This window comes from Octopus sinensis, linkage group LG5, assembly GCF_006345805.1.
Source record: "Octopus sinensis linkage group LG5, ASM634580v1, whole genome shotgun sequence".
NCBI classification, from domain to species: Eukaryota; Metazoa; Mollusca; class Cephalopoda; order Octopoda; family Octopodidae; genus Octopus; species Octopus sinensis.
Window position 1 is genome coordinate 81,300,868 of NC_043001.1, and position 25,000 is coordinate 81,325,867.

At 37.1% G+C, this 25,000-nt stretch overlaps 1 protein-coding gene across 6 annotated transcripts in view; it reads left to right on the forward strand.

Annotated features, from left to right (window-relative positions):
- The window catches only part of LOC115212037 (plexin-A1), a 695,010-nt gene that overhangs the window by 561,266 nt on the left and 108,744 nt on the right, over positions 1 to 25,000 (forward strand). For all 6 annotated transcript variants that reach the window (XM_036502774.1, XM_036502773.1, XM_036502772.1 and 3 more), the window contains 2 exons: positions 559 to 663; positions 12,879 to 12,980. In XM_036502774.1, coding sequence (XP_036358667.1) covers positions 559 to 663; positions 12,879 to 12,980 — 207 coding nt within the window. The remainder of the gene's footprint in view (positions 1 to 558; positions 664 to 12,878; positions 12,981 to 25,000) is intronic.

The following is a 25,000-nucleotide window of genomic DNA, read 5'->3' on the forward strand; positions in this document are numbered from 1 at the left end:
TGTATATATACAATATATATATGTATATATGTATATATACATATATATATATGTATATATATATATATCCCTATATATTATGTATATATTATATATACATAGGTATATATGTATATATGTATATATATAGATATATATGTATATATGTTATTCTACATATATATATATGTATATATATATATATACATATATATTAGTTATATCTATATATCATATATATATATGTATATATATGTATATATACACACACACCACACACAAGTTTTTCTCCCCACCATTCTTCTATTATTATTATTATTATTATTATTTTTGTAGTAGTTTTAGTACAAAAAAGACTAGTCTTTTTTTTATTGTTGCATTCAGTGTAAAAGAAATAAATTGCAGAGACCTTTTTTTTTTTATTATATGTCAGACTATGTGTGCATGTGTGTGTGTGTGTGTGCACTGTATTTGCTGCTGGTTATTGGTTAAAAAGATTGATGCTATTCAGTTGTGAAATTAATTTTATATGTGTGTGGATATATATATATAACTTTTTTTCTCATTTTCTATTGGCAGTATACCGGATCAAAATTATGTCCACGGATTGAATATGATTCGGCTGTCATACCTGTTGCCTCTGGCACAGAAAAAAGCGTTTCCTTGAAGGCAATGAACTTAAAAGTAAGTAACAGAGATTATTTTTGTCTCTCTTAATTAATATTTATTTGAATTTCTCTGTGTGCATGTGATTTCATTAATCTGAGATGTGATGTCTAAGCCCATCACCTTTCTTTAACTCTCTTCCATTGACTGAAGTTAATTAAGCTTTCTAATTTAAAACTAGTTTATCTTTGATTCTTTCCCAATGAGAAGAGGAGGAAGAAGATATTGCAAACGATACATACATGGCTTGGGATTTCTGATGGAATATGTGTTGGAGCATAGTACACTACAGAATTTACAAGACGCATCTTATTGATGCTCTAGGATGCCTCATCAGTGGTGCTTCTGAGTTCTCTGGGGGTTTTAAGTCTTTCAACATTAGACCTTTCCAACCCAGTTGATCCATCTAGGGTTAAGTCCCAGCTTCCATCCCAATAGCAGTGAACTACTGGCCTACCCACTTTATCCAAGGCCACCTAGCGGCCTTCCCTGCAGATTCAGTAATTGAGTTCATGGTCCTCCTTTTTGTTGCACCAATAACTCCAAGATCAGTCAGATCTTTGCAGAATGAATGCCCCCATAAACCCCCAGCTTCCTACTTCGAAAGCTTTGCAATGCACTTGCCAGCCATGGTTTCTACACTGGTATTTGGTAAGCCTCTTCTAAGGAGTTTCCTCCATATATCCTTCCTAAGGTACAGTTATTTTCCACATGATCACCTGTTCAGTGGAATTTGAGATTACTATCTCTGAGCTGAGTGTTGTTGTTACATTGTGATCTGGAAACAGATCAGGCAACATGCTATCACCTTGTTATTGCTTAGTTCCCAATCATTTTTTATTTTTCAGACAAATGATCAAAATCAGGGTCATGTTTGCAGCATTATAATCCCCAAGTAAATCACTGCATTGGGCCCTATAGTAAATTTTAATCGACATCAAGCCTCAACTTACATAGATCAGAATTTCAGCCCTAGACCTATGATGCTTCTGGGCAACTACCCCATGTGACCATTCCTTAAGATGGCACTAGTCAAAATAATTATAGTCACAGCCAGCCAGTCCTCTTTTTTTTTTAGACAATGTTTATCTTAGACTATGTTTTCAAATGCGACCTCCTATCTATGAAGTGATAAATTCAAGAAGGATTTTGCTGCTATTATAAGTTAATTAGCCTCTACGAAGACTCATGTATGGAATAAAATCTTTGAGGGCAAGGTGGCTGGTGAAATTGTAGAAATAATAGGAAAGTTGATAGAAGTGTACTTTAAATGACTATATTATTCATTCAGAAAGTGAAGGAATTACATAGAGCAATTTAAAGAGAACAGAGATAGTCAGATATGCCAAATCCTCAGCAGTGAAACAGCTGCACCCAGTTGCCTCATTATGTTGCCCAGTACCATTGCTTTACAAAAAAAGCTTAAGTAATTTAAAGGAAACCCTCTCTTAGATCACCAAACCAGGAATTTTAATTATTTTACTATTCTAAATTCATAATTCTAAATATTAAATTATTTTCAACAAGGATTTTTCCTCCTTTACTTTTCTTTTTTTCTCCCCACTCCTTTGACTAAACAGGCATACAGCCTCCTAACACATTCACTCACTCACTCTCTCTCTCTCTCACACACACACACACGTGCTCTGTATCTCTCCGGTCTTCACTGTTGTCTACCCGAAGGGCATCAATCAAAATCATCTAATATATCATCATCATCATCATCATCTTCAACTTAATGTTGCTCTTCTTCATCTTGTTGTAGTTGTTGTTCTTGTTACTGTAGTTTCTTCCCTTCTACCTCCTCGCCTTCCTCTTCCCTTTACTTTCATTCTTTCTTTCTTCTCCTTCCATTTTCCAAGAAGGGGTAGATTTGTGCAGTTTAAGGTATTTTCTTCTCACTCCTTTCTACCCTGCTACCCTATTGCAACCACTTCCTTTACTCAATAACACTACACATACCACACTCATCCACCCATTCACCTCCATTTACTCAACATTACCCATGGTTTTGTCATTAACCCCTTTACCACCACTTCCGCCCTCACTTCTTATCTGTAATATTTCTAACCAATTTACTATTCCTTACCATTGAAGTCAACGCCCACTCACTACTTTTCCATTCCCTCCAACCCCTTCACTGTCACTAGCCTTTGAGAACTTTTTCACCATAGACACAGGAATGACTGTGTAGTTAAGAAGCTATTTTTTTGCAACCATGTGGTTTCAAGTTCAATCTCACAGCATAGCATCTTAAGTGACTTCTGCTATAATTCCATGCCACCATCTGGAACACACACACACACATGAGTGAGAGAGACACACTCACACACACATGCATACATGTGTATCTTTTATTGTTCCCCCCACCATTGCATCACAGTTCAGTCGATCTCTTTTACCAAATCACTAAGTTACAGGAGCATAGACAAACCAACACCAGTTGCCAAGTGGTAGTGGAGAACAAGCACAAAGGCCTACTCATGTGTATACACACACATATATTGTCATCATCATCCACATATCCATACTATGTGGTTTAGATGCAGTTTACTGAGGTCTTCTTGTCTTGTCTTGAGACAGCATTCACCCTGGGTGGGTTGAGCTGGCTTCATTCATCCTCAATGCTGCATCTCTCACAAACACCGACCAGACCTGGCGATTTGAGGCTAACCACCACGTGATCTCCAACTACTCCTTATTCCAGCGGCGAATGCCATAGACATGGGGGCCTAGGTTGGGTTCCAGATCAGCCTTGATCGTCATCAGCCAGGTTTTTCGTTGTCCACCACATTGCTTTCGCCAACCCTGAGGTAATTTACAATGGCTGGATACCCTTCTTGTTGCCAGCCCTCACCTGTTTCCAAGCAAGGTAATATTTCCCCGTGGCCAAACATATTCTTGCAGAACAATGGAAGTAAATGACACTGTTTGTATCACAGTAACACTCATTTACAACTATCATGCAATGTCAAGACAAGGAAACACGAACATAGACACACATGCATGCAGGCATGCATACATACATGTGTTCATTCGATCATTTGTCTGGATGAACCGATGGAGTTTGCAAATCCAGTACTGAAGATAGACTTTCAGCTTCACACCTATTATTATTGGAGCAACAGGATATATCTGGTGCAAACTTGGGGTCTTGGGGAGAGAATGCAAATCTTAAATTCATACGCTACAAATTGTCATGATATCTACAACTATATTTTTATGCAAGACCTTAATATTTAAAGGATGGTTAAGACAAGATACTTTCCTTTACAGCCTTCGTACAAAGTAGGTGACTGGTCAAAATTTACCCTAAAATTAAAAAGAGGAAGAGAAGCATGCACACATGCACATGCATATACACATAGTCCATATGATGGGCTTCTTTCAGTTTCCATCTACCAAATCCAGTCTCAAGGTCTTGGTTGCTATAGCAGAAAACACTTGCCTGAGGTGAGACTGAACTCAGAATCATGTTGTTTGGAAGCAAACTTCTTACCATGTAAGCCATCCTTGCAACTACACCTTATATATGCAGACACAAGCACACACATGTACACAAATGTATGCACACACACACAAAAACACACACAGAAAAAGAAAAGTGTGAGAAAAAAAGTAAGCACTCCACTCTTGTTCTGCCAACAATTTCAAGCCCTACCCTAACCAGCATAGAGTGAGGTTATTAAAATTAATAAATAAAATAAGAGTGGTGTTAAAAGGGATGACACCCTGATTACCACCACTGCCATATTGGGATTGCAGTATTGTCAATAAACGAATAAAAGTGTGTAAGGGTGTTTTCTGTTGTTGTTTTTTTAAAGTTGGGTGGCAGACATTGTGTCTTCTACATCCACCACTGCTTCCAAAAGGGAATTGTTAAAATTCAAATGAATAAATAAATAAAGGAGTGTTGAAAAAAAGCATCAACATCATCATTGTTATTACCATGAAATGTGCTGCTGGCCCTCATGGCAAAAGTTATAAAAATGTACTTCCAGCTGTAGAAAAATAGCTGGGCTCTGTGTTGTGTGTGTGTGTGCTTGTGCATGCATGCGAGGGGAGGAATGGCATTTGAGGTGTAATGAAACAAATGAGGAGTGGATGATAAATAGAAAATATAGCTAAAGAAAATATTTTGAAATACCCTCTAACTATCCATTAACATTTAAGGAGTTTGTTTTTTATACATTTATTTTATTATTGCTATTATCATTATTATTATTGGCTCTAATGTTAGAATTTATTCACCATCATCATTTTGTTATCATTAAAAGATTATCAAAAAAATAAAAAGGGAGAGAGAAAGTGGGGAAGAAAAATGCTATTTTCTGGAGTGTACCCCTGCCATCATGTTTTATTTCTAAAGCAAATTTTCCTTATGGTGTTATTATAAGATTCTTGACATTTCACTGAGTTTTTACTTCTGGGTTTCATGCATGTGGCATAGGTGGGGAGATACACCCTGTTTTCACTTCCTTCCCCCATCACTGTGAGAAGAATGTCAATTATGAAGAAGAGATTGAATGCAATAATGTTTTTAATTTAATTTGTAATGTCTTTTTATAAGAATTACAATATATTCTAATTCAAGAATTCATTAAGAGAAAAATATTTATTTAGTGAAAAAAATTATAAAATAAAAATCCTGAAAGAAGTTATCTCCCCCTACCAACTCCATCTGCCTAAATTATAAAACAAAAACAAATTTTTAAAAAACCAATTAGTAATGATTACTATTATTACTATTATTAAGGTGGTGAGCTGGCAGAACCATTAGCATGCTGGACAAAATGCTTAGCAGCATTTCATCTGCAGCTATATTCTGAGCTCAAATTCCACCAAGGTCAACTTTGCCTTTCACCCTTTCAGGGTCAATAAATTAAGTACCAGTGAAAGACTGGGGATCGACTAGACCCCATCCAAAAAATTTCAGGCCTTGTACCTTTATTAGAAAATATTACCTCCTGGAGGGTGGTTGGGGTTTGCTCCCCCTGCTAACAATATATTATATATAAAGGGTGCAGAGTCATACCGATAACCGGCTGGTGGAGAATCTGCCTGGAGTTAAAATAGTTGTGACATGAAACAGCCACTTTTATATGGTGACTGACTTTACTTTTTAGTATAGTTACTAACCTGGTCTCTTCTTGAGATTTACAACTTGGCTTCCGTGCCGGTGGCACATAAAAAGCGCCATCCAAATCGTGGCCGATGCCAGTGCCGCCTCGACTGGCTTCCGTGCCAGTGGCATGTAAAATGCACCAATCCGACCGTGGCCATTGCCAGCCTCGCTTGGCACTTGTGCAGGTGGCACGTAAAAAGCACCCACTACACTCTCGGAGTGATTGGCGTTAGGAAGGGCATCCAGCTGTAGAAACACTGCCAGATCAAACTGGAGCCTGGTGCAGCCTTCTGGCTTCCCAGATCCCCGGTCGAACCGTCCAACCCATGCTAGCATGGAGAACGGACGTTAAACGATGATGATGATTATCATAGAGGATACATGGCCTAGTATTTAAGGTGTTGCACTCATGATTGTAAGATCGTGGTTTCAATTCCTAAACCAGGTGGTATGTTGTGTTCTTGGACAAAATACTTCTTCTCACATTACTTTGTGATCTCTTTGACACCTGACTATAGTACACCATGCACCTGTTCAGGGGACATTGATTTGATGGAGGGAGTGAGCTCATGTATGGCACATATATTTGATCACTAAACCAGTGGTTCCCAACCTGTGGTCCATGGACCCCTGGTGGTCTGCAAAGGTAGTAGTGGGGGGGAGGGTCCATGAACAAGTTAGGCTGACAGACCTTTCAATATCCTGGGATGCATGAGGAAAACTCATTGTAAAAAGCACCATCCGTTCGTGGCCGTTGCCAGCCTCGCCTCGCCCCCATTCCAGTGGCACTTAAAAAGCACCATCTGATTGTGGCCGTTTGCCAACCTCATCTGGCACCTGTGCCGGTGGCACGTGAAAAGCACCCACTACACTCACGGAGTGGTTGGCGTTAGGAAGGGCATCCAGCCGTAGAAACATTGCCAGATCAGACTGGGCCTGGTACAGCCTTCTGGCTTCCCAGACCCCAGCTGAACTGTCCAACCCATGCTAGCATGGAAAGCAGACGCTAAACGATGATGATGAATGATGATGGGTCCTTGGTAGTGAAAAGGTTGGGAACAACTGTTATAAACAAATCATTTGTGCAGGTCATTTGCCAAACTGTCAGTCATACATTATCTTCAATAGGAAAGTCTGTTATCATCATCATCATTATTATTATTATTACTAAGGTGGCCAGCTGACGGAATTGTTAGTATGCCAGATGAAATGCTTAGCAGTATTTTGGCTGTCTTCACTTTCTGAACTCAAATTTCACCGAGGTCAACTTTGCTTTTCCTCCTTTCAGGGTCAATAAATTAAGTACCAGTGAAATGCTGGGGGATCGATGTAATCGACTAGTCCCTCTCCACAAATTTCAGGCCTTGTGCCTTTAGTAGAAAGGATTATTATTATTGCTACTACTACAACTATTATTGTCATCACTATCACCATTATTTCAAACATATAGCATTCTGGAATCTGGTTTAGGTCGTACCTTTTTTTAAGAACTTTGTCTTTTACTTGTTTCATACTTTAACCTCTCATCTCTTAGCATTAAGCTCCCTCTCTAAGAGTGTCTAGTCTTGCAAGCCGCATAGTGAATATATTAGTGCCATTAGTATGAAAAAAAGCACATGGTACACAATGTAAAAGGATTAGCATTAGGAAGGGCTTCCCATTGTAAAAACCATGTCAAAGTAGACACTGGAGCGCAAAGCAGTTCTTGGACCCACTGGATCTTGCCAAACCATCCAGCCCATGCCAGTATCAAACATGAACATTAAAGGATGATTATGATGATGATATAATTTTTATTTATTTAAAAAGAAACTTCTATAAGTTATTTTCCATTTTAGAAAAATAGAAAAAATCCCACTCCACTTACATGCCCCTAGTACTGACATCCCTATCAGATACACTCACCACCATCACTCCATTACAAAATACCATCACCATACCTTCAGCTGTCAACCTTTCTAACCAGTATAGTCTCCCCTTCCCTCTACAGTTCCTCCTTTACATACTACAACATCCTACCAACACCACCTTTGTCATGCTACCCCTATCTTCTCCACAACACTCTTATGTCTGCAGAACTGCCAGTGGAAGAAAGAAAGTTGTCTCAGTAATTTTTGTAATAATTGCATTGCTAAGTAGCATGCTTGAGAGGACATTCGTGCAGATGCATGCATCAGAGTGAATGCATGCATGTGTATTTTGGAGTATGCATGAAAAAACATATGTAGTACATGATCAGTTGTCTAAACATTTGACAATGCCCCACCTTATCTGTTTACACATCTGCACAACCACCTCCACCACTACCACCATGTTCATTCTCATAACTGACTTCACTTTCAACCACTATATCACTGCCAGAAGCTTAAAAGGGTGGTGGTTATAGAAGGGTATATTATTTTTTTTTTTTAGATAAAAGAATTTGAGATTTTATGGAGGGTGGGGGTTAGCAGGTTATTTTTTGTGTGTAGCTTTTATCATTTACACATTGCAGTCTCCAAACTGCGGCCATGCTGGGGCATTGCCTTGAAGAATTTTAGTCAAATGAATCAATCCTAGTACTTTTTAAACCTGGTACTTATTTCATTGGTCTCTTTTGCTTAACTGCTAGGTTATGAGTGGGAGGGACAGTCACTAAGACCCCAGTGCTCAACTAGTTCTTATCTTATTGACCCCCCCCCCAAAAGTGACTAGCAAAGTCGACTTGGGCAGAATTTAAACTAATAATAATAATAGTAATGGTTTCAAATTTTGCCACAAGGGCAACAGTTTTGGAGGAGGGGATGAATCAATTACATAGACCCCAGTTTTCAGCTGGTACTTATTTTATCAACCCCTAAAAGATGAAAGGTAAAGTCAACTTCAGTGGAATTTGAACTCGGAATGTAACAACGGGTGAAATACTGCTGAGCATTTTGTCCAACATCCTAATGATTCTGCATGCTCACCACCTGAATAGTATTAATATTAATAATAATAATCTTTTCTACTATTGGCACAAGACTTTAAATTTTTTTTGTTGAGTTACTAGTTGATTACATCAGCCCCAGTGCACAACTGGGACTGATTTTATCAACCCCAAAAGGATGAAAGGCAAAGTTAACCTCAGCAGAATTTGAACTCAGAACATAAAGATGGATGAAATGCCACTAAGTATTTTGCCCAGCTCGTCTCCTTATATAATGATAATAATAATGTCTATTTTCCTTAGTCACTGCATGGTGATCGCCATAAGCTTTAAGCTGATATAAAAATACCATTATTATTATTTACAGGATTGTAAACTCAGTGCCATATAAAATATGGTACTGATAATAATAATAATAATAATGGTTTCAAATTTTGGCACAAAAAAGAGGGTAAATTGATTACATCAACTCCAGAGCTCAACAAGCATTTATTTTTTATCCACTCTGAAAAGATGAAAGGCAAGGTTGATCTTGGCAGAATTTGAACTAAGAAAATAAAGACTGACAAAATGCTGCTAAGCATTCTGCCTGGCATGCTAACAATTCTACCAGCTAATAATAATAATAATAATAATAATAATAATAATAATAATAATAATAAATGCCCTGATGCAGTACCAGGCAGTGGCTCTCATGGCTTCTGATCTTAACTGACTGGAAGTGTTATCATGTACATTGTTTTGTCTTGGTATAAAAGATGGGCTACAGCAAATATTCTGCTCAATACCACAGGTTTGCTTGTCAGTTGTTTGACCTTAACCAGTTGAGCATGTCCCTTAGTGGCTGACGATATGTGCATCTCTGATCACGAGCAGAAGTAGTGGGGGAGCATCATGGCCATGTGTTGAGAGGGATTCTTTGGAGTTTGAATGGTTCACCTCTGGAAACATAGGTGTTTCGTTCAACATCCTAAAGCAACCCTTATTCAGGGACCGTTTGAGCAGGATGGGCTACTCAACCTGAAGAAAATTCTAACTGGGCCCCACCTGCAAGGTCATGTGTTGTTTATCTTGATATGAGATCACCATGTCGCGCACATATGGTTGTGATGCATGTGCCTGGTGTACCTTTATCAGACGGGTAGTCATGATGGGTATATTGGGCTTCGTATATTTTACCCCAGTGTCACTTTGATGGCATGAACTGCTCTCTCACTCAATAATAATAATAATAATAATAATAATAATAATACAACAACAACAACAACAAGTAAGAATTATAATATAGTTGTGATGCTCATTCCTCAAACCTTTATTAGGTGGGTAGCCATGATGGGTATATTGAGCTTCATATATTTGTACCCCAGCATCACTTTGATGGCAAGTCCTGCACTCTCACTCAAGAATAGCGATATTTCATTCAAGCATAAAGTCGGAACCTTTGGAGAGAGGAACTGTCAATTTTATTGATCTTAGTATGTGACTGTTTACTTTATTTATTGACCCCCCAGAAAAAGGAAAAGGCAAAAATCATTTTAAGCATGGTTTGAACTCAGAACATAGAAGGAATATTATTATATATCACAAGGCATAGAAAACATTCCAAATCACCATTCTACAAATACTGCATCTTTTTCTTCGATAGAATTATTCTCCAACTCTCTCTATCTGTCTCCCTCTCCCCCACCTCCACAACTTTGCAAGCCAGCATCATCGAACCCAACTCCAGACTGAATATATAAACTAAGTCAACTTTACCAGAACAAAAACAAAACAAAAATAAAATAAAATAACAATGTGAAAAAAAAAATGGTTGGAACAACTTCGTTCTTTAAAACAATGTTATCTCTTGGTTTCTCTCAATTGCTATCTTTCATTCCCTCCTTCTCTCCATTTCTCCTCTCTCTATTTCCTTCCCTCCCCCTCTCTCTCTCCTCCCTCACTTCCACTCTCTCTGTCTCTATGGAACATCTGTAAAATTCTTTTTCTTCAACTTTTTCTATACTCTCATTCTCTCTCTCTCTTTCTCTCTCTCCCTCCCTCTCTCTTTCTCCCATCTTTCTCTACCTCTCTTTCTCTCTCTCTCTAATTTTTTATATCTTTTTTCTTATTTTTTGTTTGAATTTTATGTTTTCATTTTTAGTTATTTATTTTTTTGTTTTTGTATTCTAGTTTTTTACATTTAATTTTTAACCAAAAGTTAGCTGTCTTGAAGAAGATGTTAGTAGAAGCAATAGCAGTAGTGATAGTAGTGATAATAGTGCTGGTGATAATAGCGAAGAAAATGATGTTTTATTGTTTCACATGGTGGTGGCCACGATGGTGTTAAGAGTAATGATTATTTTTATTAGTTATGGCGGTCGTAAGTGGTAGGAATATAATAGTGTTGTTACTAATTATGGTGATAGTATGACGATGGTGATGATGTTAACTCGTTATTGTGTCGATGAGTATAATAGTGTTGCTATTATGATAGTGATGATGACAGCGATGAATGATTACAATGACGATGATGATGATGTTACTAGTTATGGTGGTAGTGGCTGTGATGATGTGTATGGTGATGTTGTTGTTGTTGTTGCAGGCAGCTGTAATTTAAAATTACAACTAAAAGCTACATTTGTTGTTATCCATTAAACAACAAAACACCAACAACAAAAGACAAGCAACAATAATTTTCTTTTTATCTCCTCTTGCAGTTCTTTGTTTTATTCACAGACATGCTTCTTCCATCTGCTTAGTTACCATTTTTTTATATTGTTATTTTTTATAGTTATTATATATGATTTGTTGTGTATGCATATATGCATTTTTAGATGCGCATGTATGTATGTACTTTGTTTTTTTTTTTTTTTTGTGTGTGTGCATATTTGTGTTTCCATGTGTATATATGGCTGTGTGTATATGTGTAGTTTTCAGAGTATTTAAGTATGCAATTTAGTATGTGATTTACAATATGTATGTTTATATGTGTGTACCATTTATCTCATGTATTCAACTTCGTTGTTTGTGTGGCATGTATATTGAAATAGATAACTGCTGTAAAGTAAAATATATTTTGTATATATTCTACCCACTCCCATCATCAATCTTCTTATATACATTCAAAGTTTCTCTATCCTTCTATCTATATTTTACACCGCATTTTTTTCCTCCCTCATTTATAGAGCTCATTGTAAGCCCCTAGTTACAAGGTGAACTTTGCTAATGCTGGTACCATGCAAAAAGCACCCAGCACTACTCTGTTAAGTCATTGGCTGAGCTTAGCTTGGAGTAAGAAATTATTATTATTGAACTCGCTACATAAAAAAAACAAAAACAAAAATGCTTTACAGTATTTGTTTTGGCTTGCTACATTCTGAGTTCAGTTCCTGCTGAGGTTAACTTTCGTTCCTCCAGGGTGTCATAAAATAAAGTACCACCTTAGCACTGAGGTTGATGTTACCCACTTACCCTCGCCACTAAAACAGTTGGATTTGTGCCAAAATTTGTAACCATAGTTATTTGTAGTAATATGTTGTTATTATTATTATTATTATTATTATTATAAAGGTGGTGAACTGGCAGAATCATTAGCATGCTGGGGGAAATGCTTATTATTATTATTAGTTTTTCTTCTTTCAATTTTGTTTCCATTTCTTGCTGAGCATTTTCCCAACTCCTATGGCAAAGAAACTCACTGTATACATTGGTAGACCATCAAACTAAACACACTAGATTGTTTGTTTTGAAAATGAATTGAAGTTATGTGTAAAAAGAATTATAAATACACGGGTAGTAATCATTCTTGCATTGACAATGCTCTTCTCAAGATGTGTGATGTATCATATTGTTATTATCATTATTATTACTATGGGCAATAAAATGTCCCAAATAGTAGATTTCTAGGTTGAATGTTTTGATTTATTTACTTATTTCTGGTTATACTATGTTGTTCAAGTATTGTCGTTGCTGGTGCTGTTGCCGCTGTTGTTGTGTAACCTATATATTTATAGCCATATTCATAGCAAATTCCGCCGAGGTTGACTTTGCCGTACATCCTTTCGGGGTCGATAAATTAAGTACCAGTTACGCATTGGGGTCGATGTAATCGACTTAATCCGTTTGCCTGTCCTTGTTTGTCCCCTCTGTGTTTAGCCCCTTGGAGGCAATAAAGAAATATATATATTTACAGCCATATATTTCAATTATTCTTTACAGGATTTCCAAACAGATATCAAATGTAAATTCAAACTGAACCAAGACGTGAAAGTACATGCCACTAAAACAAGCACAGACAGAATCATTTGTGATCCAGTCTCAGTAAGTAACCTCAACATTTTCAATCATTATTTATTTCTTATTTATATATTTTGAATTATTATAATACTGGCTTTACTGGATGGAATTGTTTTTTTATAATACAGACACAAGCATGGCTATGTGCTTAAGAAGCTTGCTTTCTACTATGCCTCAGGTTCAGTCCTGTTGTGTGACATCTGGGGCTAGTGTCTTCTACTATAATCCTGGACTGACCAAAGCTTTTGTGAGTGGGTTTCGGAAATTTGGGAAATGGAAACTGAAAAGAAGCCCATTGTGTACCAGCTTAGGTTGGGTAGTTTGAATGGATCCAATGAGCTGCAGAGCTGTACCAGACTCCAGTGTCAGTTTTGGCATTGTTTCTATGACTGGATGCCCTTCATAAAGCCACTCACTTTACAATGTGTACTAGGCTTTTTTTTTTTATCCGGCCACCAGCACAAGTGAGAGGTTGCCATGTAACTTGTAAGACAAAAAAAGAACAGGGAGAAAGGAAAAAGAAAAAAACTCCCACTACTAAAAGGGAATGTTTGTGTACATGTATGTCTGTATGCTTGTTTGCACCTTTGTCTTCACATCATGTGATGTAAACAAGCATCATCCTCATCATACAAGCAATGTTGTTCATTTCTAGTCTTCCATGAAAAGCATGTCTGATCATGGGGAAAGATTACCTTTCTTGGAAACAGGTGAGGCTTAGCAGAAAATCTGCCTCAACAAATTCTGTCTGATAACAACTTTGGCTATAAAATTTGGCCTGAAAATTTTTACTTGTATACCAGAAAATACAGTAAAAGTTTTTAAAAAATCATAGTAGTTGTTGTTATTAAGATAATAGAGGCAGCTGATGTTGTAGTACAGATCTGTCAAAAATCTAAATGTGTGTGTATATGTGTGTGCATATGCATTCGTACAGCAAATATAGACAGACTCCTTGGAGAAGAAAAGATGAGGGGTTGGGTCAGCATATTGTAAAACATAGCCGCAGAAGTTTCTATGTGAGCTTCATAATTAAAATTCCACTCCAGCTCTCATTCTCTTGCTCTGCTGGGTGTTAATTATCAATGTTAATTATCTGAAATGTCCTGAGTCAAATATAGAAACTAACAGTTTGTGTTGAGACTGTTAGAAGGTGGATGGATGTTTCACCTCCTTCCTTGCTATCAACACCAACCTCACTACCTCCACCTGGAACTGAACCCCCACCTCCTTCACTCACAATTCATCATTTCATAATATTTTGTTGAATTTATGAAAAAAAATTGCTTTTTTTATCTTGTTTTAAAATTTGTCATTGGTAATGGAAGCAGTATTAGTTCAAAATAGTATTGTATAATTTTACCTAACATGGATACACTGTTAAAAAAAGCCAGAAACTATGGTATTTGTCTCAAGAAAGCATCTCATGTAGACATATAGTGCCAAAGAGGTACAGAAGAATATCAATAATTGATGAAAAGCACTCGGCTCTGTTAATTTATATATTTGGATTTGAGATCACTTCCTGGCCTTAGTCAACCTACTTATATCCTTTAAATGCTATTTTATACCTTTTCAATAGTAATTAATATTAATGCTATTATCAATCTTTCACCCTTGTGATAAATACTGAAATTACTATTATTCATTGTGTGCATGAATGTTTAACATTAGAAATCAATATCCTTGATACTGGGTCACAACCAATTTTCTTATATATTGAGGACCTTTCTTACAATCTTTGCTGTTCCCAATAGAGCAGGTTTCTGAATCAATATGACTTTTGTAGTTACACCAGTTTCAATAAAGGAGTTGTTAAGTCTGTTGGTGTCTCAATAAGTGTTAAGTCTGTCATTATTATTATTCATATGAGAGTACATGGTCTAGTGGTTAGGATGTTGCACTCACAATCAGAAGATTGTGGTTTCAGTTCCTAGACCGGGTGGTGCATTGTGTTTATGAGCAAAACACTTCATCTTACATTGCTCTGCGATCACTTTGACAGCTGATGCACGGTGCACCATGATCTTGTTCAGGTGATGTCAATTTGATGGAGGTTGTGAGCTAATGTACAGCACATACATTTGATCACTATAAACAAATCATTTGTGCAGGTCATTCAGCAAAAGCTGAACAGACATATGTTGTCTTAGACAAGAGAGTCCATCATCATTATTATTATTGTTGTTGTTGCTGCATAGGCTGTGTCATTCATTTCCAATATTCTTCAAAAACACACCTGACCTTGGAGAAATATTATGCTGCTTGGGAACAGGTGAGGGCTTGTGATAGGAGGAAGAGAATCTGGCTGTAAAAAACCTGCCTCAAATAAACTTCATATAACCCATGCAAGCATAGGAAAGATTACATTAAATTGATAATGATGATGATGGAAAAGAAATGACAGAAAGCATATGTTGTATTTGTCGATATGGTTGGAGCCTTCTCGATTGTTGTGTGTCCTTGTTGCAAGTCTCATTGTTTAACATTTGTAAGTCAGTAGATCTTAGATGAAAGGTGTTCTAGTTGTTACCATCTTGTGATTTTTCTAAGTGTGTGTGTGTGCATGTGGGTTACAGAAATAGTACAGCAAAGACTACCTTAAAGGGGAAAGACCCCCCCCCCACCTTCGGTCATGAATGACTACAGTATTGCACCTAGAAAATTCCCCTCCAAGGTATAAGTCTGGGAAAGGTTGTTTATGGAAGACCAGCAGTCACCCATGCATACCAGCCTACCCTCTCCACACCACTGATGTTATCCAAAGTAAGGCAAAGACTGATACACCCTGGCACCAGGGATGTCGCAACTCATTTCTACAGCTGAGAGAACTGGAATAACTTGAAATAAAGTGCCTTGCTCAAGAACACAGCACACAGCCTGGTCTAGGAATTGGACTAACTACCACATGATTATGAGCTCAGCATTGTAACCACTGAGCCACTTAAGTATTCAATACACTTTTACACTCATTTCAGTCACTGGACTGCAGTCATGTTGGGGCACTGCCTGGAAGTGCTTAGTCGAGTAAATGGATCCTAGTATTTATTCTATTAATCCCTTTTGCTAAACTAAGTTACAGGGACATAAACAAACTAACACCAGTTATCAAGTGGTGGACAGGAACAAACACAGATACAGTTACACATACACTCGAAAAGGCATCCACACAGTTTCTATCAACCAGATTCACTTGTAAGACATTTGGTCAGCTCAGGGCTATAGTAAAAGACGCTTGCCCAAGGTGCTGTACATTAGGACTGAACTTGAAACCTCATGGTTCAGAGGAACTTCATAACTACAAAGTCATGCTTGCACCTAAAAAGTCAAAGGCTACCCTTTTTTCTGTTTCTTTTTTTTTTTACTTAAATTTGGCAGGAAGTGAGTGAAGTGAGATGTGGTGGCTATTTTTAGCAGGTTGGGTGACCATTTGAGTGTCCTTTGTTGCTATTGGTTTCTGCTGAAAATGTTGTTCTTGTTATTGTTGTTGTTATTGTCATTGTTGACACTGTTGTTGTTGTTACTAAAGTTGTTGATGTTGCTAAGTGTTTCTATTTGTCAAAATATCAAAATGGAAAACATTAAAAGAAACACAAGAAAACAAAAACAACAATATATTTTACAGTATGATTGCACCCTCTTCCACCTAATCTCACTGGAGTTCTGGGACTAACAGCTGTTCTTTTGTTTTATCTCATTTGTCACTCAGCACTTCACCTCTTTCATCATTACTACAAGTATGCACAAACTTACCTTACTCTTCACCTACATATTCCCATGGAGACACAACCACACACACACACACACACACAGATTTATATACACTCACATTCCTACACAAGCACACATATACACATACATTCAAACAGTTACACATAAAAAATTACACTTGCATGTATACACACATGCACATATGTGTGTATGTATATATGAGTGTGTGTGTGTATGTATGTGTATATATATATATATATATATATATAAATTCATGTCGCGTGCACACATTCATGTGTGTGTACATACTGGTACGCAAATACTGACACATACATATATGCATTTATAATCATATACACTTTCTTACACATATCCACAAACATATTCACATGCATACAAACACATATTATCATACATAGAAATACACTTACAAGCACACACATGCATGTGATTATACTGAAATATGAAGACTTATACACACCATCACATTTGCATTCACATATATACATTTGCATTAACTTACAAGCATATTGTATACACAAATACATGCATATACACATACACACTCACTCATATGTATACCTTCACACTTTTACTCATACATACATTTACATAAATTTACAATCATGTATACACAAAAGCATATGCTCTCTCTCTCTCTCTCCCTCCCTCCTTCCCTCATTCACTCTCTCCCTCCCTCCCTCCCCCTCTCTCCCTCCCTCCCTCCCTCTTTTTCTCTCTTTTTCACACACTGGCATACAGACTTATAAATCCAGTGCAGTTTTGCACCCCTGCGTTGCATTCCAGAATTCAAAAAAAAAAAAGGAACAAATAGGTATTGATATGTACATGTTACATTGCACATGCCAACATGTTCATGTAATATTACACCATACGCACATGTCTAAACATGTAAGAATCCTCAAAATTATCATCATTTTAACCTCTATGTTTCCATGCTTGCATGGGTCAGATGAGATTTGTTGAGGCAGATTTTCTGCAACTGGATGTCCTTATCACCAACCCTCATCTGCTTCCGAGTAAGGTATATATGACTCTGCTTCTCAGAGTCATACATACACACATACAGTCATACACATACATATATGGGCATACTGTTGCACTGCAGACATTATTACACACAGCTATACCTTTGATACATGAGTACTCTTATATGCATACTGCTACAGACATATATACACATAGCCAGTACATATATCTACTTATATATGTGCACTTGTATGCTTGCTTGTGTATGGCAAACATTTACTTGTGCATATGTGTGTGTGTTGATTTGGTAGTATTGGTCACGATGGTGATAGTGTGATGGTATGGTGGCATTACTACTACTACTACCACCACCACTACTGCCACTACTACTACTACTACAGCTACTGATGCTACTTTTTATAATAATACTGTTGGTGGAGTGGCAGTAGAGAAAGTCATGATGGTTGTAGTGTAATTAATGGTATTACTTTTAAGACCGGTTGTAGTAGTAATGTAAATGGTGGGTGGTGGTGGTGGAGGAGGCAGTGGTAGTAACAGTGAAGGTGTTATTGTGTATTTAAATGGCAAGAATCCCTTCTACATAATTCCTCCCTCCTATCCTAATTCTATTTTCTGCCTATGGTTGTAGACTGGCCAGGTTATTATTGGGGTACCATTCTCACAAATATACATGTCTATACAATATACACACATACACACAGATATACATACACACTCATATACATATCCAGGACAACATAGTGTGTGTAGGGGGAACTTGTTGCTAAATCTCCTGTATCACCCTTCATGCTTTCAAATACACACCTATTAGCATTTCCTAATTATTGCCAACAATAATTAAAAAAAAAAAAAGCTAATATATGTGAAATTTAAAAAAAAAATAAATAAAAAAACATGAATTTATAAGAGTACAGGCTAACCATTCTACACCTCGGAACCCACCAGCCAAATTAAGTCAATGCTTTGTATCATGTTGGCTTCCTGTTGCTTCTTGAATCTTGTATCTCTAAAAATGCTTGTGAGCATCTTTGTTGTCAAACAGAGCAGAGCAAGAAATTTCTCACATCTTCCAGGAAGTATCTCATTAATTGTTTATTGACAATTAGTGAGGTTCTCATTAGTTGCTAATCATCAAAGTGTGCCACAAGATCAGAGCTCATCTCCACCTCTTCAATCAAGGCACTGTGGCTTTTCCTTTGGTTCTCATTAGGTGGACACATGTGTATGAGTGTGTATGTATATCTATCTGTGCATGTATATGTTTATATGTGTGTGTATCTGCATATTTGTGTAAATATATGTGTGTGCCTGCATATTTATCTGGTTTGGGAGTTTCAGGTTTTGAAGCATTTAGAACCACCTCTTAGCCATTATTGTTCTGACCTGGAATATTAGCTTCTATTAGGGTCCCAGCTATGGGTTAAATAGTATGCAACCACTCAGGCCAGAGTACATTCAAACCATGGGATGCAGCTTGGTAAACATGAATTATTTTAACAGATGCTGAGTGGATATACTGACAACAAACTGCCAACAGCCAAGATCAACTAGTTCAGTTAGTGAACTACTGCTATCATCTGTAGTTATAGCATGCACAGATTAGCTATTTCACCTTTTGAAAGACCTATGTGACAAAGATCCAAGCTAGCCATTCATGTTGCATCACTTGACTGGGACATCTGGCATGGAAGAATTGCATTAGTCTAGACAAGTTGCCTGACTGAACAACATGTAGTTTATTATTTAAGTGTTCCACGAAATTGGGGCCTGTCTCCTCCACTTCATTCAATACATTGTAAGTTTTCCTTCCCCTTCCTTCATTTTGTTCCATAGTTCTTAGTTCTTCAATTGTTACATGAAGAAAAGTGAATTTCAGTGCAATGTACAGCATGAAGGCTTCATTCTCTGTGCCTGTTTGCTACTCTTCAATGTTGTTTGTCTTTTCAATCCAAGAAAGACGATTCTGCAATTTCTTGCTGAACAACCTGCACAGATGGTATATATCTATAGTGATCAAATGTTTATGTTGCTCTCATTATCAAATAGATATTGCTTGTACAAGTGCATGGGTGTGCCAGTGATAGATGTTGAAGCTATCGCAGAGCAATGTTTCGCTCAAGAACACAACACACTCCTTGGTCTGGGAATTGAAATCACAATCTTGCACTCATGTGTGCAACACCCTAATGACTAGGCTATGCATCCTCACTCTTCATATTGTAATCTTTTGCACCAAATTCATCTTTTCATGGTCAATAAAATAACTACCAGTCAAACACTGAGGTTGATGTAATTGACTTAGACCCCAACCCCCAAAAAAATTACTGGCATTGTGCCAAAATTTGAAACCATTATTATTATTATTATTATTATCATCATCATTATTAAAGGCAGTGAGCAGGCAAAATGCTTAGCAGTATTTCATCTGTCTTTACATTCTGAGTTCAAATTCCGCTGAGGTCCACTTTCTCTTATTCATCCTTTCAGGGTTGATTAAATAAGTACCAGTTACACACTGGGTTCAATGTAATCAACTAGCTCCCTCCCACAAAATTTCAGGCTTTGAGCCTTTAATATAAAGGATTATTATTATTATTAATTTTAAGTCAGCTAGCAAAATTGTTAGTGCTTGCTCAGCAAAATTCTTAGCAGAGTTTCATTTATCTGCAATGTTCTGAGTTCAAATTCCAGTGAGGTTGACTTAGCCTCTCATCCTTTTGGGGTTGATAAAATAAATACCAGCTGAGCACTGGGGGGTCAATGTAATGAACTTACTCCCTTCCCTGAAATTGTTGGCCTTGTGCCAAAAGTTTGAAAACATTGTGGTGGTGTTACTGTATAATATGAGCTACAATAAGAATGATAATCCTCATTTTGACACTCTCTCTCATGTAGCAGGATCAACATGGCTCTATAAAATGACACTTCAGCAAAAATTCCTCTGTTGTCTGCAATTAAGTGGGTTATTGTTTCTTTTTTTTTCCCTTCTTCTGATATTTTTAGTTTTATTCTTCTTTGGTCATTGTTGTCATCATCTTTGTCTTTTTTCTTCATCTTCTTCATCATTGACTTTGTCATCAGTTTCTGCTTCCTTTTTCCTCTTTGCCATCTTTTTTTTTGTCTCCTCTTTCTTCTTTCCCTTCCTTCTTTTCTTTTTTTTTTTGTGTCTTGTTTATCATTGTCTGCTTCATTATCATTTTTTTCTTCCTCTCCTTCTATTGTCCTCATTGTCATTATCTTCTTCATCTTCATCTCTGTTTTCACCTCCCCCTCCTCTTCATTTCCTCCTCATTTTTCAAGACATCAAAACTTAACCCAAGATTCCTTCACTTGATTATGAACTTGCTAATAACTAACACAAATCACGTATCTTTTAGTTAATTTGATTGGAGTTGAGACAATTGCTTTCACCCTGTTGTTTCTCTCCATCTGTCCCTCCCCCACTTCCTCCTATCTTCGCCCATCCATTTCTTCATCACTTCATGGTCTTACCTTGTTTTCTGCCATATCAGAATTAATCTGGACTCGGAGGAAATCTTTCTCTTTTCTCCATATCCAGCTTAGTTAGTAGTTAATTACTCTTCACTGTGTGTGTGTGTCACTGCCTCTTCCTTGATCTCAGAAACATGTGAAACAGATATGGTGAGGGTGAAGAGAAGTCTAAGTCCATCTAAGGTAACCTTAATAACTTGTGCTGTTTTGCATTATCAAACTACTTTTATTTTTGTAAATGTTTTCATTTCCTTTCCATCTCAACTATCTTCTAAATTAACTGGATCAATTTCTATTCCCAGCCAACCAATTGTTCTTAAGTGCCCTTCATCCTTTTTACCTGACCATGTGCTAAACACATTAAACATGGTGTCTACATGTCACCTCAATAACTTTCTACATAAAACAAACCTTTTCTACGGATTTTCCTTTTTGTAAACTCCTCTTTGTTTGATATACTTGAAACACCTATACTTATACTTAATACTATTGTTCTTTCTCTTATTCTTTTACTTGTTTCAATCATTTGACCATGACCATGCTGAAGCACTGCCTTAAAGGGTTTTAGTCGAAGAAATCAACCCCAGGATTTATTATTATATTGGTCTCTTTTGCCGAACTGCTACATTACGGGGACATAAACACATCAGCATCAGTTGTCAAGTGATGGCAGAGTTACAAACACTGACACACACACATAAATATATATATAGGCACACATGAGAGGCTTCTTTCAGTTTCCATCTCCCAAATTCACTCCCAAAGATTTGGTCAGCCCAAGTTTATAGTAGAAGACTCTTGCCCAAGTTGCCACTCAGTAGGACTGAACCCAGAACCATGTGGTTGGGAAGCAAGCTTCTTAGCACACAGCCACATTTACAAAATTTATTGTTTTTGTATTTTTATTATCCCACTGAATAAAATATTTAGTAAGGTTAATTCTGGCTCTTTTACATTCTGCCTTTCATCCTTTCAGGGTCACAAAAATAAGTAGCAGTTGTGCACTGGGTTCAATGTAATCGACTAGCCCCCTCCCTTCAAAATTTCAAGCCTTGTGCTTCTAGTTGAGAGGATTATTATTACTGCCTTCACCTTTGAGTTAGTCAAGCCCCAAGTTGCTATCACTTGTAGATGGAGTATTGTGTTTGTGTCAGAGAGAGAGAATGTTAGTGCAGTGCTTGTGTGTGAGAGCATAAATATGTGTGTATGAGTGTGTGTTTGTGCATGTAAGGCTGCATGTGTGTGTGTGCATGTGAGGGAGAGAGTAAGGAAGTTTGAGAAGGTTCATAGCTTAGTGGTTAGGGTATTTGTCTCATGATTGTAAGTTTGTGAGTTCAGTTACTGGTAGTGCATCATGTCCTTGAGCAAGACACTCTACTTCCCACTGTTCCAGTCCACTCAGCTGGCAAAAATGAGTTGTGCCTGTATTTCAAAGGGCCAGTCTTATCATATTGTGTGTCATGCTGGAACTCCTTAAGTGCTATGTTAAGGGGATGTGTGTCTATGGAGTGCTTGACCACTTGCACATTAACTTCAAGAGCAGGCTGTTCCATTGATCAGCTCAACTGAAACCATCATCGTCATAACCTACAGAGTGTCATTTAATGTGATGGAGTCTGTATGTAAGTATGGGTGCGTGAGAATGTCTACATGCATATGTGTATGTGTGTATGCATATAGGATTGTGTTTCAACTAGATGCTGTTATGAATGAAAAAGAATTCTCTTTGAACTGGTCTATGCAATTGATGCCAGACCTTCCTTAAATGGAGGCTGTCACTTGGGATCAAACCAGAATAAAGAGTCCAGTTGGTGCTACAATGAAACAAAATAAGAGTTGCCCTTTATGTACGAATGGGTCTTAAATATCATTTGGTCTCAAAACTTTTTTGTTTCTCAGTTCACTTTAATATTCAGTTGATTAAATCATGTCTTATACATATACTTTCCCCTCTTCACAAACATCACTTTAATATATTCTAAACATATTTATCTATGTTATCTCACCATTTGCTGATTACTATCACACACTCAAACACACACACACGCACACACACCCATGTACTCTGATACAGACTCATGCGCATACACACTCCTACACATTCACACCCTCATACATACTCTCACAAATGCACACACGTACATTCACACACATTCACACATCCACATGCTTTCATACACATACATGCATACATACATTCATGCTCACACATGCTTTCATACACATGCATACCCACATGTTCTCACTCACACACACACACACTTACCCACAATCACACCAAATCACACAGATACACATTGATGCCTCACCAAATCCCCAGAGACATAATTATAATTCGAAATTTTCTTATTTTCACGTATCTATATATATATGTATGTATGTATATATATATATATATATATATATATATATATATATATATATATATATATAATGTTTTCTCTCTTTTACACAATTTCATATTTCAAAGAGCTCTTGTGATGACTTTTCCAGAGACACAAACATTAAAAATATCAACAAGAATAATGCAAAAACAAATGGTTGGACCTCAGAGGTTAGGAAACTGGAGGTGGTTAGCGGCAGGGTATAAATTGACTCTCTCATCATCGTCATCATCATCACCATCATCATTATCTGAATATAGATGTTTAAATATTTATCGTTATCTATTTCCAAGGGCCATGTGTCATATGCAGGGAATGCTTGTGTGTGGGGTATGCACATGTTTGTGTGCATGTGTGTGTGAGTGAACATGTGCGTCTGTGTGTGTGTTTTTACCACACATAACCTTTTGTTTCTTGTTTATCTTATCAGATAATCTAGTGTTAGTTATTTATCTTCAGTCTGCTGGCTGTGGGATGAATATCTTCTGTCTGTATATATCTCGCTTCTATCCTCTCTCTCTCTCTCTCTCTCTCTCTCTCTCTCTCTCTCTCTCTCTCTCTCTCTCTCTCTCTCTCTCTCTCTCTCTCTCTCTCTCTCTCTCTCTCTCTCTTTCTTTCTAACTAAAGTAAATTTCAGTCTGCTTCTTGAGAGATAAGAGAAGAAAACAAAAATCTGATGTATTTTTCTGAATAAATCTGTGTGTGTATATATATATATATTTTTATGTATGTATACATATATATGTATGTATGTATGTGTATATATATGTTTGTGTGTGTGTGCATGTGTGCATATATCTATATATACGTGTATGTATATGTATGTGTGTATAGATAGATATAGATATGTCAATGTATGCACATACGTATGTACCTACATACATACATATACACACGCACACTAGGTGCAGGGAGAGAGAGATGGGTTTCTTATAGTTGCAAGGCTTAAAATTTGCAAGGGTGTTGAAAATGTGAAAATGAGATTTTATAGCAGCACCCTTCTGTTTCTTAAAGACATTAGCAAAGTAAATGAAGCACGACAGTGACTACAGGGTGTGAGGTGGGAATTAAGAAGTCGGTTTGCCAAATGGCTCCCTGCATGTTTACTGCTGATTCGCAATTCTTCTTTGTGTAAGAGTACGTGTGTCTGTGTGTAGGCTTGTGGCCTAATGGTTACAGCGCTGCAATCGCAATCACAAGATCATAGTTTCAATTCACAGACTAGTGGTGCATTGTGTTTTTGAACAAAACACTTCATTTGACATTGCTCCAGTCCAATCAGCTATAAATGGATAACCCTACAATGGATTGGTGCCCTGCTTGAGAGAACATGGTTCTAAGCAAGTTGATATTTCTCCAATGCTCACACATTTTTTGCAAAATTTCAGAACTGAATGACACTGTTTGTATGACAGTGACACTAATATCCAATTATTACTTAATGAC